Consider the following 19,726-nt stretch of genomic DNA (forward strand, 5'->3'; position numbering starts at 1 on the left):
CCCAGTTTTTCTGCCTTTCGTATGTGTACATCGCATTGAATCTAATGTAGGAACATTTGTTACAATATTTTATTTTCTGTACACTTTCTTTTTGCACTACATACTGATCATCTATGGGAAAACTGCATATAACAAAGAGTACTGCTATAAAGGAATCTTCTAGTTATTTCCAAAAGAAAACAGAATGCATTGTATGACAGTACATCTAGGCATTATGAAAACTAAACTCTGCTACTTTAATGATTGAAAGACAGTATTTGTAATCTAGAGTGTTTGAGCAGAGCACTGGGAGTTGCCAGCTTCATGCAAAGCATAGACTGAAAAAGAACTGCTAGTTTCATGACATGTATGGAGGTTTTCACCCAATCTGAGTTTTGGTGGGCAGCGTTAATTTGGAATGGACTAGAGCACACCCAGCACCAGATAGTCTTGCAAAACCATTCAGTGTCCTAAAATATGTGCTTTAACACAGCCACATACATTTAGAAACAAAGATTTGTTTCAAGAACTGCATCCTGGAAATCAGTGACATTGAAAGGAACTTAGGGGGTCATACTGAATAACTAATTGAACATGATTTCCCATGCAATTCAATGGCTGAGAGCAAATCTGATTCCTGGATGTGTAAACTGGGAAATACCTAGTAGGAGTAGGGAAGTGATATTATGTTAGATTTCAGCATTAATGAGACCATTACTGAAATACTGTGTCCTGTTCTGTTGTCTAAACTTTTAAAAAAGGATATTGACAAATTGGAAAGCTTTCAGAAAAGAGCTACAAGAATGAGTCGAGGTCTGTAAAATCTTGCCCAACGATGAAAGGGTAAAGAAGCTCAATCTATTCTGTTTACCCTAGAAGAGTGGTGGTCAATGACAGATCCGTGTAATGCTGTGCAGTGGTGGTCAGTCTAGCGCTACCCATACCATCATCTATAGGCCCCATGCTATGCTGTGCAATGATGCCACCTTGCCTTAAAATCTATGAACATATACAAATGATGTAGGCCAATGATATTGTCTTATGTTATCAGGAAGTATAGTTGTGATATTAAAACACAAACATCACTACGTTGTGTGCAATTACTCTGTCCTTCAGAATAAGCTATCAGAGATATCATCTCTGTTGTGTTAATAACCAACACAATTCACTGTAAAGCAGAAGCTCCACATTTTTCACTCAAAATCATGAAGTAAAAAAATAGTTATTTGCTCACAAGTCACAGCCATGGGGGCTACACAGTACCTGCAACAGAACATTTCTGTGCTTAGATGAGTGATCTTGGGAAAATCATTTTTGGCCAACTTTTTATAAGTATGTGTACACTTCTGCACATGTCCATCTTGCCTGCTTAGTAATCATACATGGACATACAATTTGGGATTTGCATTTGCAAATTGTATGTGCCTCAGTTTCTTCATCTGTACAATGAGATAATAGCCCCAGTGCAAATCTGCAACAAAGTGAATATTTTGTGTAGACAACAGTTACGTGTTCCTCTTAAACCCATGCAAATTATGCTGACAGAGGAAATTAATAACATTTTTAAATATATCTCAGAACAGTCTGTTGTTTGCCTCAACACAAGCAGCAACCCCTCTGCCTAAACAGATATGCATTATACACCTTGCCCTCCACCATTGGAATCATCTTATTCTTTCTGGCCACTTCCCTATTTGGGGTTGGCGACTTTTATAGCCTTCTTCCAAAACTCATGATCGTACGCCTGGCTGTCAGGTAAATTGGTCTCTCTAAGGTACATGGATATCTAGTCTTTGTCTTCCTCCCTGGTCCTTTTCCTTCCACAATCATTGCAAGGACCATCATACCAATATAACTCTGAGGTCTCCACTGGTCATGTCCATACCAATGTAGCCTAGCCTCCCTGAACTTGTTTTCAGTTGGGGCAACCTGCATTAGGCTCCTCACAACCTCCTTCTGTTTCTTATCACAGAGTGTCCAATCACTTCACCATCTTCATTTTGGTGGTGGAGAGTGTGCTGATTTCTCTTCTTGTGGCTGTCCGAGTCTCTGCTCCATATATTAGGATGGGTCGAATAACAGCTTTATACACTCTACCTTTTAACTTTATCGGCATCTTTTTATCACAGTCCAACTGCTGGAATCTCCTGGCATTATTTTTGTAAAGAAATAAATCCACCTGTAATTCCCTCTCCCAAATGCTCGCACTTGAGTTTTGAGGGCTGTTCAGTGACTGCAAGAGAGCCTTCTGCTTCTAAAATACACTTGAACACACACTCTGCAGCCAAAGTTGGTGAAGCGAGAGAGATGAAAAGGGGCAGTGATGATGGAAGGGGAGGCACCAAGCCAAGTTCTCACAAGAGGTCCAGCAGCACGACATCAGATCATTAATGTCCATCAAACATTTTGGCTTATGTCCAGCTTACTAACAGAACAGAGTAGTGGGAATGAAATGAAGGCCACTGTTCTGACATGCAGGCAAAAAGCCAAAGATCCTGATTTAGATTTCCCTGCCTGTCCTTCTCCCCTTCATTAAGGATGACCTGCTCTGCCACAGCTTTAGTGCAGCTCATGTGTATGCAGAACAGATGATGCACAATCAATAATGGAAAACAAGTGAAGCTGGCTGCTCATTGTCACAGCCCTTTGAAACCTTGCTACACAAAATGCCAACAGTAGCCACAACTCTCCAGAAACATAGTTATGGTATCTTTGCAAAGGAACATGTAAAAAGAAAAGCAGAACAATTTAAAGTCATGACTATCTGATCATATCAACGGATTTACGCTTTCTTATATCTACATTACAAATATGCTTGCTTGTGTGGACAAAACATCATGTTCAAACCTGTATCAGAGAACTATCTCCAACCTGATTTAACCAATGGCCTGTGGTATACAGGAGGTCAGACTAAATGATCTAATGGCTCCTTCTGTCGCTAAAATCTATGAGTCTTTAAAACATTTGGATTTTTCCTCCCATACAAGGAAGAGGAAAACCTTATTACGTGGTTTGTCCAGAACCTTGTTTGACTACAATAAATAAGCCTGTATATTTTATTTTTTTATTTATATACTCATATACTCTTTTCTTCAAAAATGTTACTCTTGGACATATTGCTCTAAACTTGATTTTTCATCTAAAACTGAATTGTGCAATTATAATACACTCATTTTCCAGGTTATTAAATCTACTACTTGTTATACACTGGCGTTTAAAACACAGACCTTTTGAATGGATGCATTTTCCATACTGGCTAATACAATGCTTGTACCTATAACATTTCCAAGAAAAAAAATCCCTTGCCATTTGAAAGTATGATGCCAAGACAACTTTGCCATTTAAAATTAATACTATTTGAAAATAAACTCTCCAAGGGCAAAAGCACTCATTAGATTCAAGAACTTAATTAAGTATAATAGAATTACTCAAACTAAGCTAAAGATGATGTAAAATTATGGTGCTTGAAACTAGTTTACAACATTTTCTCTTCTCCATTCTTTATCCTGATCTTGCACAACAGCTGTACAGCACATTTAATTTCTGCATGAGATTTTTCATTTTTTAAACTTTTGCTATTAGTTCATGTCATTTAAAACAAAAACACATTTGTCTTTTTCAATTTATGGCATGTTATTCTGTCTCTATGGAGCTCTGAAAATGTACACTTACTTATCTTTGCTATTTGGTATAGGATTTAGGACTGGTAAGCGTCTTAGCCCAGTAGATTTTTCAAAAAATTCTCAGACACCCTGCATGAATCTTTTAATTGGAATGATACAACCTAAAGATAATTTGGACATGTTTTCAAAAATCAGTCTCTCAGTGGCCTGAAGAAGAGGTGGTAAAAGATATATCCATTTCACTTTTATTTTGTTAGTTCAGTTTAATTACATTTTAATCAAAGTCATTATTCAGCAGCACCTGTAATTTTCTTAATTAAACATACTGTGCACAATTTTTCCTCTCAGATCCGCTTAAAGGATCTTGCCTCTACATTGCTGCTTGCATTAGCATCAATGGGAAATGTGTCTTGTAGGACAAAAGTAGAATATCAAGTCCAGATCTACTACATTGATCTGAAAGATGAACCTGCCAACTTTCCAATTGTCAATCTATTACTTTAACTAGGATCAAAGAAGCTAAATTTATTGCTGTAGTTACTGTTTAGGACCAGTATTTTTAAAAAGAAAGGCCAAGATCTGTGTGCAAAATTGTGCATGGAGTTGCCTGCCTACCTTCGTTTGCACAACTATTATAACAGCTTTTATAAATCAGAGGATTTGGCATAGTTCGTAACCAGCAATTTGTGTAAACCTGTGATCTGAAAAATCTCCATATAAAAACAGCACTTGTCATATTTCAGTGCAAAAAGCAGAAAGAGTAGCTTTATTTTAAGACCAAAGAAGTAACTATATTAGAATGAATAAGGAAAACAGCATCTCTCTTTCACTGATTCACTATAGTGCTTCTGCCTGAGAGCATTCCATAATGCTATCCTGACTTGCTACAGTTTTAAAGAGACAATACACCCACCCTTTCAGCAACTTCTGACTCAACACATCTGTTTCTTCCATTCAGACATATCTGCTGATTTTAGTCTGGTGATAAGGTACTTTAAAAATATTTTAAACTTTTAATTATTAATTCTAAAATTAAAAAAAAATACTTCTTTAGCATAAATGTACGTGGTCTCACAGTGCGACCCAGACAACTGTTCAGAATAGTGAGACCTATGGCAATCCTTTGTAAAACACTTCAAAAGGAAAAAAGATAAAAGAAATTAAAAATTAAAGGGTATATAACTTGTTCCAAATATTACTGTTTTTATTGTTCTAAGAAATAAGAACAAACATCCCCCCTAGACTGTTTATGGAAAAAAATAATCCATTTATAACTATATAATGAAGAATTTAATTTATCTTTTGTGCTGTTATCTATGTAAAACAAATCAAATGATTTGGTACTATAATGAAAGTAGTCTGTGGTCTGTTGACTTCACTTCCGATTTATACTAGATGAAGATCAGGCCCTTGAAATTATAGAAAGCAAATGAAGATCTGTGTTCTTCTAATATGTGAATGGGAATAACTTTTTTGTGATTGCATTATCTCAGTGAAATGATGCTCACACACACATACACACCCACAATTTCTTATTTCATTCAGCTATTTCTTTCCCTTCCTGCAGTTCCACTAGCTTCCCTTAAAGGCTTTGTTGCTGTTGTCCACTGCCATCATTGTCAAATAGTAGTAGAATGTGATGGAGCTTTCATAAGTGCTTTGATAAGGCCCTGATCCAGCAAAACATTTAAACATGTGCTTAACATTAAGCCACTGAAGTCGCTGGAGCTACTTCCATGCTTAAAGTTAAGTATGTACTTAAGAGCTTTGTCGTAGCGGGACCTTATACAGCACATACTGTATTAAGCAAAAGCATGATATGCTGCCACATGTGCCTGTCAGATCTGAACTGAATGGAAGTATCAGATGAGGAAAGAAATCAATCATGCAGCAGGTCCCAGGGATAATTAAAACTAGTTTTGTTAGTGGCATTTACTTTATTAATACTCAGTATGCCTATAGCGCTTTCCATCCACAAAGAGCTTAGTAAGTAACTAATAAATCATCACAACAGTCCTGTCAGGCAGTAAGCAAATATCCCCATTTGTCACAAAGGTAAGCCAAAACAGAAAATTTAAGTGACTTGTCCGAGGCATAGCTGGGATTAGAACTGAAGAATTCCTGGCTCCCCATCTTGTGCTCAGTACCAGGAAAATGACCAGGAGGGATTATTAATATCAATTTTATGTTGTGTTTTACATCTTAGAATTAAACAAACTTTGAATGACTTGAAATTGTCCAGTAGTGCATACAGATAATCTGGGCACTTACATGTTTTTATAACTGTTACTATTAGGGCTAGTTCACACTACGAGGGGAAATCGATCTTAGATACGCAACTTCAGCTACGTGAATAACGTAGCTGAAGTCGAATATCTAAGATCGGATTACTCACCCGTTCACACCGCGCGGGATCGATGTTCGCGGCTCTTCCTGTCGATTCCGGAACTCCGTTGGGGTTGATGGAGTTCCGGAATTGATATAAGCGCGCTCGGGGATCGATATATCGCATCTAGATTAGACGCGATATATCGATCCCCGAGCAATCGATTTTAACCCGCCGATATGGCGGGTAGTCTGGACGTAGCCTTAGCCTCTCTCACCCACTCCACCTGGTTTTTGCTATGATCAGCTGCTGTGGCATATTATAAATTAACGTGAGCTCTTCAAAGCAAAGACTGTCTTTATTGTTGCATATGCTCCAAAGCTACTGCTAATTATATTTTGCAAAATTCAGTCCTAGTATAAGTGGTTACAGCTCTCATTGACTTAAATAGTAGTTGCACCTCCTGAATTTGGTCCCCAGAATTGTTAAATTTCAACATTGGAATGAACAGTGAAATGGTCTTTTTATCACTTTGAAGAAATATTTTGTGCTGATCTCACTTCTTACAATCCTAGAGCCATCGTCTTTTTGCTAGAAAGTCTCTCACGACATTCAAAACAGTGCTCAAACCTTCAAATGTGCAATTTTAAAATGGTTTTCACCTAGTGGTTCTCAACCAGGGGTATGTGGAGGTCTTCCAGGGGGTAGATCAACTCATCTAGATATTTGCCTAGTTTTACAAAAGTGCTACATAAAAAACACTGGCAAAGTCAGAACAAACTAAAATTTCATACAGAAATGACTGGTTTATACTGCTCTTTATACTATACACTGAAATGTAAGTACAATATTTATATTCTAATTGATTTATTTTATAATTATACGGTAAAAATGAGAACGTAAGAAATTGTTCAGTTATAATGAGCTGTGACACTTTTGTATTTTTATGTCTGATTTTGTAAGCAAGTAGGTGTTAAGTGAGGGGTATGCAAGACAAATTACACTTCTGAAAGGGGGCCAGTAATCTGGAAAGACTGAGGCCTGGTCCACACTACGCTGTTATACTGATTTTAACATCATTAAATCGATTTAACGTTCAACCTGTCCACACTACACGGCTCTTTCTATCGATTTAAAGGGCTCTTTAAATCAATTTCTGTACTTCTACAAAACGAGAGGACTAATGCTAAAATCGATATTACTATATCAATTTAGGGTTAGTGTGGATGCAAATCGACATTATTGGCCTCATTCTTTTACAGTAGCTACCCACAGTGCACTGCTCCAGAAATCGACGCTAGCCTCGGACCACAGACGCACACCACCGAATTAATGTGCCTAGTGTGGACGTGCACAATCGACTTTATAATATCTGTTTTATAAAATCGGTTTAAGCTAATTCGAATTTATCCTGTAGTGTAGACGTACCCTGAGAGCCACTCATCTAACTCTAAACAGGGGAAAGAGGCGTGAGTTCTATTTTCCCTTTAAACAAAACCAACCTCCTCCTTATCAGCAATGTGTCTTCAGAGCTTTTGTTTTCCCTGCTTGTGCACGTGCGCCCACGATATGACATGGTGTTTAAGGAACCTACCGTTCTGATGCCATTCTCAAAGGCCTGACGTGCTAGTGAAGCAGGTCCGTCCACAGTCTTCCCATCATCATCAGGACCCCAGCTGGCACTGTAGATATGTATATGTTGTGGATTCAGACTGAGAGACTTTGCTTCCACCATGTCTGTAACATCACCATCCAGCATCCTCACTCCTTCAAAAAAGAGAAAGGGCAGTAAATGTGAGAACTAGACTAATGAAGCATGTTTGGAAAACTATATGAAAAATACAGAGATCTAGTCTTTGCGTATTACATTTCTTATGTTCTTATTGATTATGGCGCTCAAATTGTAAAGTTGGTTTCTCTCAAGCTTTGGGAAACATCTGTGCTCAAATTCCTTCATCCAATGCACAACACTTGAATGTTAAAGAAAAACTTTGATTCTGGGGAAAACTTAAAAAATTATTTCTACCTCAGTACATTTATATTTCTCTTTTAAAAATAATTATAATTTCCTTTCCTTCTCTGCGACGCAGTGCAATTTGAGACATGGCAATCCTAATTTGATAGACATAAAACACAGAAGGTATGCTGATAGATAAACACAGGATTATGTCTTCAATACAGGATTCTGCAAAAGGAGAATCTAGGGAGAAAGTTCTTGGGTACTAGCAAAGATGTTACAGAACGTTACTGACAAACTATAGCTTTATTTGCAAAGCATTATTGTACCTCAGTTGCAAAACTGTGAACATCCCTCTCTAGGTAAGAAAGTGCGTAAGGCCTGATTCTGAAATTCAGTTGTGTATGCAGAACTCCCATTAGTGTCAATGGCAGTTATGCATAAATAAGGGATCTCAAGATCCAACCCTTGGTAAACAGTAGTATTTGACAAACGTTTAAACAAACATTTAAACAAATAAGATAAAAACAGAGGGAGAGAATTTCATTTGTGTTACTAATGTAATGTAATGTAACACGTTTTATGAAGGTAACATTCACTACAGTGAATAATAAAACCAAGTTCTATCCCTGGCATCTGAAATAATTTAATGTTAACAAATGTGACGGTGGCAAACGGTGGAAAAAAATCCAAAAGCAGCCTGTCCACTTTTTCTTTTTGCCAACAGTTAGCAGACTTCAAGTGCAACTTTGATCAAAGGACATATCCTTGGCTATTTTAAATAGTTACTTTCTTTTTTTAACAATTGCATGAGTTGTTCATTTTGCCCCCTCACAGAACATACAAAGTGTTTTTCCCATGTGGTGATAGCACAATTATAACCATCCAGAAGGCAATTAGCAGACTTAGTTTCCAGACTGTCCACTAAATCTTCAGAATTCTTTAAACTTTTCCAAATATTTGCCATAAATGTCAAAACTTAAGTGGAATTTTAGTCAGCACAAACTTCTAACAAATCATGAAGAAGCATGTGAAAATTAAGTGAAAGCACGTTTTCCTTTCAAATATTTGTTTTTAATCGGCGCCTCATTTAAGCTTAAAGAAACAGCTGAACAAATTCCTTGTCAGTTAAAGACAATCTACATCTGTTCTGTCATAATTTAATATAACCATTTTCCCATCAGGACTCAAGCCCAGCCAAATAACTAAGCACCAAATCCCCACAGATTCTCTGCAACTTCCACAAAAAGGCAGAAATAACAACAACAACAACAAGCTAGACATCCCTTCTTACAGCAAACAAAGAAAGCCCAAAACCCTGTAGGTGGTAACTTGCTATGTATGAGTGCTGTAAAAAGCCACTGGCAAACATTCAAATAATCACATTCCTTTGGCTCAGCTAAGGGAGGCTCAACCATAGCAGAGAGGAGTTAAGAGCTGGGGGGCACATTGTATGATTTCTTCACAAGAGTTATCTCCTAAACAGCAACAGAATTAAGGTCCAGATTTAAAAAAATTATTAAGATGATGTTAAGAAAAAGTGAACGGTACAGAGTTTAAGCATAGAAGTTTCTGGTTATCAGGGAATAACATACAGATTATCGAGGGTGCATTCTAATCTCACTCTCACTGTCTCCTGTCAGCACAGGTCCACTGATGTCAGCAGATTTACTCCTGATTCGCATTGCTGTGAGAGGAGAAGCAGACTTTTGAGGAAATTGTTCCCTGATCTGTTCTATGGTCAGTGTTTCTGGCGTGAATGGAAAAGCAAGGAACAGGCTAAAGCACTTAGAAAAAGGTCAGCATTACTGGTGGATATATTGCAAATGACTTTCCATCACAAATATCATTAATTGTGGTGGTTCTGATGATAGAATTTGATGAAATATTGATGGAAAGGATTTTCTTCCACTTCCCTTTATTTCCCTCCTGGGCCCTGAGAGCACATTCTGGCTGAGATGAGGAATACTGCTCTCTGGCCAAATTCATACCACTGCAAGCAGGTGCATCTCTGAGCAAGGTTAAAGTGCTCTCCATCAGCAGGCCAAAAGAGGCTTTTTAAATCCACGCCTACATTGGGAATTAAGCTGTTAACTGAACACTGGTTCGGTTTAATATGGTTTCAAATATAACAGTTTGTCTGACTAGGGCGGATGGGACATAACCATTTTTCAAACAGTGTTTAAGAAACATACTCGTGACAGCCCCCAACACATTGTAAATATGTGGATGAAGTTCTTCCTTCAGTTGCCAGTGGAGTTGCTCAAAGAATGAGTTTGGTTTCTAGTCCAGAGCAAAGTGATTACATTTAATTTTGATGTGGTTACACTCCCTGCCCACTGGCCAGGTAAACCATGTTTAACTCACATTAGCCTGAATCAGTTTTGGCTGTGGTTCAGCAAATATGGCTTAATCCACTAGGGCTGTCCTGCAGCACTAAACACATTCATGATGCATAATACATAATAATGCATTTAAAATCCAGCATTGCTATGCAGAGGAAAACCTTACAGTGTCTGCAGGAGGTGTCTGCAGCCTTACACTGTCTTGGTCCTTTCATTAGATAGTGAGTAATGTCTTTTTTCTCCTTCCTCACACCTATTCAGAACAAAGCTCTTATTTTCTTTTATTTCTTTCAGCAATACCTTTTCTCAGTTCCCCCTCTAGTATTCCCTACTGTCTTTCATGGAGATGAGCCCATCTCCATGTTGGCTTAACTATTACCATTTCACACTTCTGCGTTTCCAGATGGCTTCTATTGTAGGACAGAGAATCATCAGTTAATGAGTCTGAATTACAGTGTTTTCCTGAGAAAGAAGGGGATGTACAAAGAAAGGGGATGGGATGACCCTGTGGTTTCATCAAATGCAAAGTGCTGAATTGTATTTAAGCAGTATTCCTGCCCACAGGTCTGTTCACTAACCGTTTCATAGATCGTGTCTCCATACTATGTTACAAGAACTGAAACATATTTTAATTAATCAGACACTGTTTAAAAATCTATAGAAATTACTTACAGGACGATCAAGTGAATGGAATAAAGAAGTGCAATAAAATCTTATACTACAGGGCATACTCTGATCACATGCCATGGTTAGGAAGGAAGAAAGAGCTTTCTCACTAACTATTGACAACCAAACAAAGCACTAATACACATGCTTAAAGTTAAGTAAGTACTTAAGGGTTTTGCTGTATTGGAGTCCATATGCACATGTGCATTCTTGATTTGCACACCGATGTCAGAGAAGTTCAGCATTGTGCACACGCTGAAATGCATGTCTTTGAAAATTTGTGCCAGTATGCTGAGGAGTTACTTCATTCACCACAGCTGGTCAAGTCCAGTTACCCTGACAATTTGTGCATTTAGGAGTATGCAGCTGTAGTCTTTCCTCTAATCAGGGTGAGAATATTAACTCGGTCCCTTTCTTTCAACCCATAGAGGGGGAATACATCCAGGGAGGGCATTTTTTTCCCTTTACTTAAGGAACAATATTTGATACAATTTATTTCTGTTATGTCTTCAGATACAAAATTTCGGTAACATCGTTTAAGGTATTATATATTACTGGGGAAGATTTTAGAAGTCCACAGGTTTCCTAATTTTGTTATTCTTTGTATTTACATATACTAAATTCCATCCACCCACCCACCTGCCCCCAGGCCAACCTCAGAAATGGCTATCTCCCAAACCAACCAACCACCCAAACAAACAGCTCAAGCTCAGTTCATCAACCATAATAATACATTTTAAAAAATAATCACATTATTCTGGTGTAACTTCTACCATCAGTTCCCACTGTCCCTTCTCCCTCACACGTAGTTAATCCTGTGTGTCCCTTATACAATTTCTCCCCACACTTCACTCACCAGAACTCCAATATATCCTTGGGACAAGTCTCTTTTTCCCTTGCCCTTACCCATTTCTCACATTTCATCAATCAAACCAGCCAGACCCAAACAAATTCATTTCTTTCTCTCTCTAGATGGAGGTATCATGATTCTTCCTCTGTCCCTAAGCTAAAATAAGGCCATGGCTACACTGGCGCTTTACAGCGCTGCAACTTTCGCGCTCAGGGGTGTGAAAAAACACCCCCCTGAGCGCTGCAAGATACAGCGCTGTAAAGCCTCAGTGTAATCAGTGCCGCAGTGCTGGGAGCGTGGCTCCCAGTGCTGCAAGTTACACCTGCAGAGAATGTGGAGTACGTGCAGCGCTGGGAGAGCTCTCTCCCAGTGCTGGCGCTGCGACCACACTCGAAACTTCAAAGCGCTGCGTGCAAGTGTAGCCATACCCTCAGATAAATCTTCCGGAAATTGGAAGAACAAGCCTACTCCTGATCAGTGAGGAACTAAGGCCATGGCTACACTGGCACTTTACAGCGCTGCAACTTTCGCAGCTCAGGGGTATGAAAAAACACCCTCCTGAGCGCTGCAAGATACAGCGCTGTAAAGCATCAGTGTAAACAGTGCTGCAGCGCTGGGAGCCCGGCTCCCCCAGGGCTGCAAGCTACACCCACAAGGGATGTGGTTTATGTGCAGTGATGGGAGAGCTCTCTCCCAGCGCTGGCGCTCCGACTACGCTCACACTTCAAAGCGCTGCAGCGGCAGCGCTCTCGCAGCACTGCAGCGGCAGCGCTTTGAAATTTCAAGTGTAGCCATACCCTAAGAGTCTGACCTGCACCTTCCCTACAGTGGAACAAAAGCTGAGCAGTAGGCGATAACCATATTCTAGCCCATCCAGAAAAGTCATTAGAGAGAGGTGGGTTGACAAACTCTTTTGTTTGGAAGAGTAGCCTGGTGAGCTGGCTGGAAACTCACTCAACATCTTTCACTAAAAACACTGGGGACTTTCCGTTTCCTGCTATACATGAAAAGATGCATTTCTTAGGTCACAGTAAATGCCAACAATGTTGTCCTTGCTCTTCCATAACCTAAAAAAACATTTTTACACATCCATATTAATAACACTGGTGATTATTTTTTCAGTGTCCCTCTAAAATATGAATAATTATTAATATTGGACCTCTATGAGGAATAAACAGAAGAGAAGATGGCACATTTTTAACATGTAAGAGTGGCAAGTTATTTCTTGATATAGACAGATTCATGCATTTTTAATAATAATCATAATACCCATCTCTTATATAGCATTTTTCATTAGTAGGTCTCAAAGCACCTTACAAAGGAGATCAATGTCATTATCGCCATTTTACAGATAGGGAAACTGAGGCTTAGGGATGTGACGTGATTTGTCCCACATCAGGTCAATGGCAAAGCTGAGAATAGATATCAAATCTCCAAAGCCCTTGTCCAGTGCTTTAGCCATTAGACCACACTGCCTCTTTTTGAATATAAGTGATATGGTGCACCAAAGTCACAAATTTAAGTTTTTATGTGGTCTCAAACCTGATTTCTTGATGAAGGATTTAAACATTTTAATATAGTCCTTTCATTGGAGAATCTCAGGCCTTGGCTACACTGGCGCTTTACAGCGCTGCAACTTTCTCACTCGGGGGTGTGAAAAAACACCCCCCTGAGCGCTGCAAGATACAGTGCTGTAAAGCGCCAGTGTAAACAGTGCCGCAGCACTGGGAGAGGGGCTTCCAGTGCTGCAATCTAATCCCCATGGGGAGGTGTAGTACGTGCAGGGCTGGGAGTATGTGCAGCGCTGGCGCTGCGACCACACTCACACTTTAGCACTTGAAGTTTCGAGTGTAGCCAAGCCCTTAAAGTGCTTTACAAACACTAAAAACCCAATCTTCACAACAGGCCTGTGAGGTGAATAACTATTATTCCAATAACACAGGTTATGAAATTGAGTCATACAGAGAGTAGGTGACTTGCAGTAAGTTTGTGGGAGCACTGGGAATAGAATACAGATCTCCTGAGTCCTCATTCTGTATTTTAATCACAAGTCTTGCTTTTTAACTTTCTATGCATATTTAAAGAGTTCTAGAGAGCAGCTCTGAAGTATCACAACAAAAGGCTTCCCTTCAGTAACTATATACATTTCAGAAGCATTTACCTGTCAACACAGCTAACACTGTTAAATAAACAAATTTCCTCTTGTTCAAAAAGGTTCCTGTGTGCCATTTTGCACAAATTGTACTTGGGTTAATGGTGAGACTGTTTTACATACCTCCGATCTTGGCATTAAAGGCAATTCCTACTGTGCAGTGCGAGTTGTTTGCAATTGCTGCCACTTCTCCAGCACAACGAGTTCCATGCCTGCAGGCAGAACAGAGATTTTTTTAAAGCAAGTAACATTACTCACTAAAATGCAGATTGTCAATGTTTAAAGGTTTTGATTTTGTTCATCCTCAGATGCGAAAAACGTATCTGGATGTCTGTGTGAGATGTTACTATATGACCCCAGCCTGTAGTGCATATGTTAGATACAAAATTATATTTCGTAAATAGAAAAGGATTAATAAACAAAGAGATGAGACTAGGAAACAAAAACAGTGGTGGTCAATGACAAAAAATGATGTATAAAATTACAATAACAACCTCTAAGAAATGTCAAAGGGCATCTTTAATTTCTCAAGCAACTGATAAACTATATTTGTATGAGATGAGTATCATCTTTACTCTGGAGACCACAGTAATAAGCTAAATGCTGAGTAACTCTAATGATGGATCAAGATATCAGAATTAGATACTTCTGATGAAGTTACTTCTTTATTAACTTGTTTATAACTCACCAAATTAGATCATAGTATCCCTCCCCCTGCAACTTTGAAGCTCTTTTTCTCTTTTGAAGCCTGGTTTTCAACTTCACTAAAACCAAACTACTTCAAATTTCATATCACATCTCATCCCAGGGTAAATTTTCCCCCCACACCCCCAAGCCTGGAGAAAATCAGACAAGGATTTGCAGAGGTATGGAGTTTTTTAAAAGTTCCCTGTTTTTAATTTTCAGACTTCCCTAGAAGTATTTTTGAGTATCCTAGAAACAATTTTTTTGCCTCAACAAATGTCTGCACTATTTACACAAACTTAAAATAGTGAAACAGGTACCTGAAATTTGATTAAGATTGTTTTGAAAGTTTACACAAATTTCTACTGTACAGGAACTCAGAAAAAGTTCAAACTACACATACTGAATGAAGACAATGACATCTAGTTTAAAGCCTACATTAATGCATATACCTTACATGACAACAAACGGCCCCTTTATTGAATGTTTGCATGACACAAAACATTTAGCCACCATCCCACTAGAATGTTGGTGCAGTCCCAGAAAAACTTATGCTTGACAACCTACAGAGACATGCCTTGAGAAACTTTCAAGGGTCTGTGCTTCATTTCCTTGGCTTCTTTTATATTTATAATGTACAGAAACAAGTTCCCAGGCTTTTAAATGGCACTTTAAAGAGATGCTTGGCAAAAAAGGTTTTGCACTTGTCCTTTGTGTTAATGTCAAGAAGATGTAGTGCTGTAGAATGAAAGAATGAAGGAAATCTTGGTTATGATATCTTGCCAATCTACAAGACGGGTATGCTAACTAGAAATAAGAAAATGAGCTTTATTTGTTGTTGTTATTTTAGAAACAGGTGTGTGGAAAAACCCATTCAAAGATAGTGCAAGCTCAACAGCTTTCAGATAAAGGAAGGAAGCTGTCATATTTCAAACCAAACCCCTTTCAATTTATTACAGAGCCAGGGCCGTCCCTACGGGGTGTGGAGCGTGGGGCAGAATTGATGGATTCCTCTCCTCTGGAACCGACCGCACTGGCCATTCGCACCAGGCAGCGGCCCTCCTGCCCCCAAAGTAGTTGCCCCGACTTGCCCTACCCCAGGGACAGCTCTGGACAGAGGTGGCATCTATGCCTAAAGTAAAAGTCCATTATAAGTCCCAGTTTTGAATTGCTTATGCTCTGCCAACTTTTAAGTTCTTGGGTTGAAATTTTCCATGCCAGGTATCTGTGCCTCGCTGAGTTCTTTTTGAAAATTATCTCTCTATATTGTGTCTAAGATGGACAGAACCCAGATTTTTAAAGAAAACCTACTAGCAAGAATCAATTTGCTCCTCTCCTCATTCTTTCCGTTGCATTTCTATGAGGAGAAAGTCTGTCTGTCTGTCATTAATGGCAAGCCAGAAATTTGTCAAAACCTACTTGGGAAGACCTTACTGCTTCTGGACTTACTGCCTTCTGGAGTCTTCCCACCTAACAGAGAGAACTGCAATAAAGCTTCTTCATAAGAAAAGGGAAGGGGCATTCATCACTCCTACACATGCTACATTTCTCCTTGTGAACAGGAATTGGGCACTGGGATAGGGAACTTCTCCAGGTCTATACTGAATTGAAGGCATGGCAAATACAGAAAGCCTGGCTGTGCCATGAGGAACACAATACATATGAAAGAGAGGATAACAATGCTCTTTCTTTTGCCATCCTCTTCTTAGTCACACACAGCTTTACTATTCTTACAGAGCTTGATCCTGCTTTCATTGAAGTCAGTGGCAGATTTCAACAGTAGAGAGTTTAGGGCCACAATGTGTATCTATTATGATGACCTAGTAATCATCCAAATCTGATAATTATATAGCTAACTAGCCCAAATTACAAGACTAAAGTGAAGAAGGTAGGCCAGAAGCAGCACTTTCAGAACTCAGGCACTAGTTCCAGAAGTCCTTCTGTTTACAAGACAATAAAGCCCTCTCTTGTCTTGAAGCAGCATACTCCTAAAAGCTTTCCTCAGCATGTATCTATTGGTGGTTTAAGGCTGGAACTATCTAAATAAGGCTAATGGGCCACGCACGCAGCAGCTGGGTGCCTGTTACAAGAGCACCATCATCTCCAATCTGCATGTTCATCATAGGTCCCTCAGAAAGGTCCATAACAGTTATTTTGGTTTCATGAATAGATTGTTGCCATGCTGGTACATTCCTATGGCTAGACCAGTGGTCAGAACCTCAGTTTGGGCAAAGTCATGGGCTCTTACAAATTGGCATGTGAGTGTAAACAGCCCTAAGGGAGTGTCAGTGTAACTGAGTGTTAAGGAATCTGACTTACACCACCTGAGATATCAGATCTGACGTTGTCTCTAGTGACTTGGGTCTGCATGGGGTTTGAAAATAAACACCGGCAGACAAATGTCCAGGCTGAGATGGAATTGTGAGACCACCTTAGGGAGGAACTTGGGGTGCGGGTGGAGCTGCACCTTGTCTTTATGAAACACTGTATATGGTGGCTCTGAGGTGAGTGCCCTCAGCTCAGATATCCTTCTGGCCGAGGTGATGGCCACCAAGAATGCCACCTTCCAGGAAAGGTGGAGGAGGGAGCAGGTAGTGAGGGGCTCGAATGGGGGCCCCATAAGCTTAGAGAGGTTCCATGGAGGGACTGGGGGGTGTGAGTAAGGGAACACCCTTTCCAGTCCTCTAAGGAACCGCCCCACCTTTGGGTGGGAGAACACCAAGCCCCCTGAAAACCCTGGGTGGAAGGCGGAGATGGCCACCAAGTGCACTCTGATTGAGGATGGGGCCAGCCCTTGCTGCCTGAGATGCAGTAAGTACTCTAGGCCTGGTGTGGCTGCACCTGTTGAGGCCCACACCAGCACGAGAACCTCTTCCACTTGACCAGGCAAGTCGCCCTGGTGGAGGGCTTCCTATTACCAAGTAGAACCTGCTGCACAGGAAGGAAGCACTGGCTCTCCAAAGCATTTAGCCACAGAGCTCCCATGCTGTGAGATGCAGTGATTGCAGATCGGGGTGTGGGAGCCACCCTCCGTCCTGCATGATGAGGTCCCAGTGTAGGGGCAGAGTTACCGGGGCTTCCACTGACAGCTCCAGGAGTGTAGTGAACCAGTGCTGGTGGGGCCAGGCTGGGGTGATGAGGATGACTGTTGCCCTGTCCCTGCACACCTTGAGCAGGACCTTGTGTACCAGAGGGAGCTGGGGAAAGGCGTATTTCAATCCCCCTCCCAGGGGATTGTGAACTCATCGGCTATTGAGCCCGGGCTGTGACTCTGGAATGAGCAAAACTGCGGGCACTGCGTGTTGCCCCTGTTGGTGAACAGGTCTAGCTGGGGAAACCCCCACTTGCGGAACAGCAAAACCACAACGTCTGATCTGAGCGTCCACTTGTGCATTCAGTACGACCTGCTGAAGTAGTCCACCAGTTCGTTCCACTCCCCTGGGAGATATGACACCTCAAGGTGAATGGTGTGGGCTATGCAAAAGTTCGTGAGGAGGAGAGCCTCATGGCAGAACAGCGAGGAATGGGCTCCACCCTGCTTGTTTATATAAAACATAGCGCTCTTGTTGTTTATCAGAACTGTCATGCTGTGACCACTCAGAGTGGCGTGAAAGGTCTGGCAGGCTAACCGAACCACCTCGAACTCCTTCATGTTGACATGGAGCGACCATTCTGCTTCCAACCACAAGTCCTGAGTCCTGAGGGCCCCCCCCCAGGTGAGCACCCCATCTGAGGTCTGATGCATCTGTCACAAGCGTCAGGTCCGGCTGTTGTGTGGCAAAGGGGATGCCTTCACAAACCATGATCTGGGACTGCCACCACAGCAAGGTTCCAGCACGTCTCATAGGGCTGTCACTGTAGCATGTACCCGCTTCACACTGTGCATAACACCCAATGGTCCGACGTAATGCTGGACCACGCACAGGAGAAACGGGACAGGCGGTTCAGGAAACAAGGGGATGGATCCGGTGAATGATCTGGTATGCTGTCCTTGAGTACACCTTCAAAAGCCTTGCTTGGGACCTGGCTGGGACTTGTGCTGGCCTTAACTCTGGCCCAGCCTATTGGAGTTATTATTGTGCTGCCTCCTGTTATCTCCGCCTCGCCTGCAGTAAGGTTCATGCCTAGGATGAGGCTGGTATTGACACTGAGAAGGAGGCTGTGGCTTGAAGGACTTCCTCTGAGTTGCTGGGGTGTGCACTCCACACCTTTGGCTGTCGGTGTGCTGGAGGCTGGAGTCTGCTATATAGTCTTATAGTTCGACTGAATGGGCTCAGGATGTACACCATAGGGTTCTCCTGCTCAACTGTCTCCTCAGCCTGTAACCCCAAATTATGGACAACTTTATGCAGCAGCTCATGGTGGGCTCTGTGGTCTATTGGCAGAGGCCCTGATACCGCTGTGCCTGCCACTGCTTCATTCGGGGATGATGAGGAGATCCACTGCTGCTCAGCTTCCTCCTGCTGGTCTCCCTGGTCCCCCTCCTCCAAGGGAGGGGCTTCTGACTCGGGCTGGAGTAGATGACCTTGGGGCAGCACCGGAATCAGTGCCGGTCTCTCCGGTTTCTTTCCCGGCGAAGATGCAGGTGGTCTGGACACTGTAACTTCTCGCATGGAAGAGCATCGGTGCGGGGACTGGGACCGCTGCACTGAATAACTGGCCCTGTAGGGAGCCTCCTGCCACTGGTGGTAGGCTCAAGGGGTCCAGAAGGGCCAGTGTCCTAGTGGTGCCCATTGGGGCTGCCTGGTGTTCCCTGCTGTCCAGTGCCCAATGTGGGTAACTGTATTGGCCCAAGTCGGCGCCAGAGTCCGGCAACACCAAACACGACAGCCACAGCAGTACCGTCAATCTGTGCTGGTGGGAGGTTAATGAGCAGCTTCTTGGGTCCCGCTGCTCTTGGGACTGGGACTGGGATCTGGCTCTTGAGACCGGGAATGGGACCAGTGTCTTCTGGGAGCCTTCAGCGATGACTGGCTTCTCTCCTCCTGGTGCTGGCCTCTGGGGGGGTGCTGGAGAGCATTGTGTCCCTTCTGCTAATCCCGTGCGCTGATTCATCTCCGATACTGAGACTTCCCTTTGAGTCGGGGTAACTGGGAGTCCACAGACTTGGAGCTCAACCGGGACCACCGCCAGAAGCGATGTTG

At 41.5% G+C, this 19,726-nt stretch overlaps 1 protein-coding gene across 3 annotated transcripts in view; it reads right to left on the bottom strand.

Moving 5' to 3' along the window:
* The window catches only part of PCSK5 (proprotein convertase subtilisin/kexin type 5), a 302,119-nt gene that overhangs the window by 164,529 nt on the left and 117,864 nt on the right, over positions 1–19,726 (bottom strand). For all 3 annotated transcript variants that reach the window (XM_030566779.1, XM_030566778.1, XM_030566780.1), the window contains exons 6-7: positions 14,022–14,110; positions 7,523–7,695 (exon numbers count right to left, since the gene is read on the bottom strand). In XM_030566779.1, coding sequence (XP_030422639.1) covers positions 7,523–7,695; positions 14,022–14,110 — 262 coding nt within the window. The remainder of the gene's footprint in view (positions 1–7,522; positions 7,696–14,021; positions 14,111–19,726) is intronic.

Source organism: Gopherus evgoodei, chromosome 6 (assembly GCF_007399415.2).
Source record: "Gopherus evgoodei ecotype Sinaloan lineage chromosome 6, rGopEvg1_v1.p, whole genome shotgun sequence".
NCBI lineage: Eukaryota > Metazoa > Chordata > Testudines > Testudinidae > Gopherus > Gopherus evgoodei.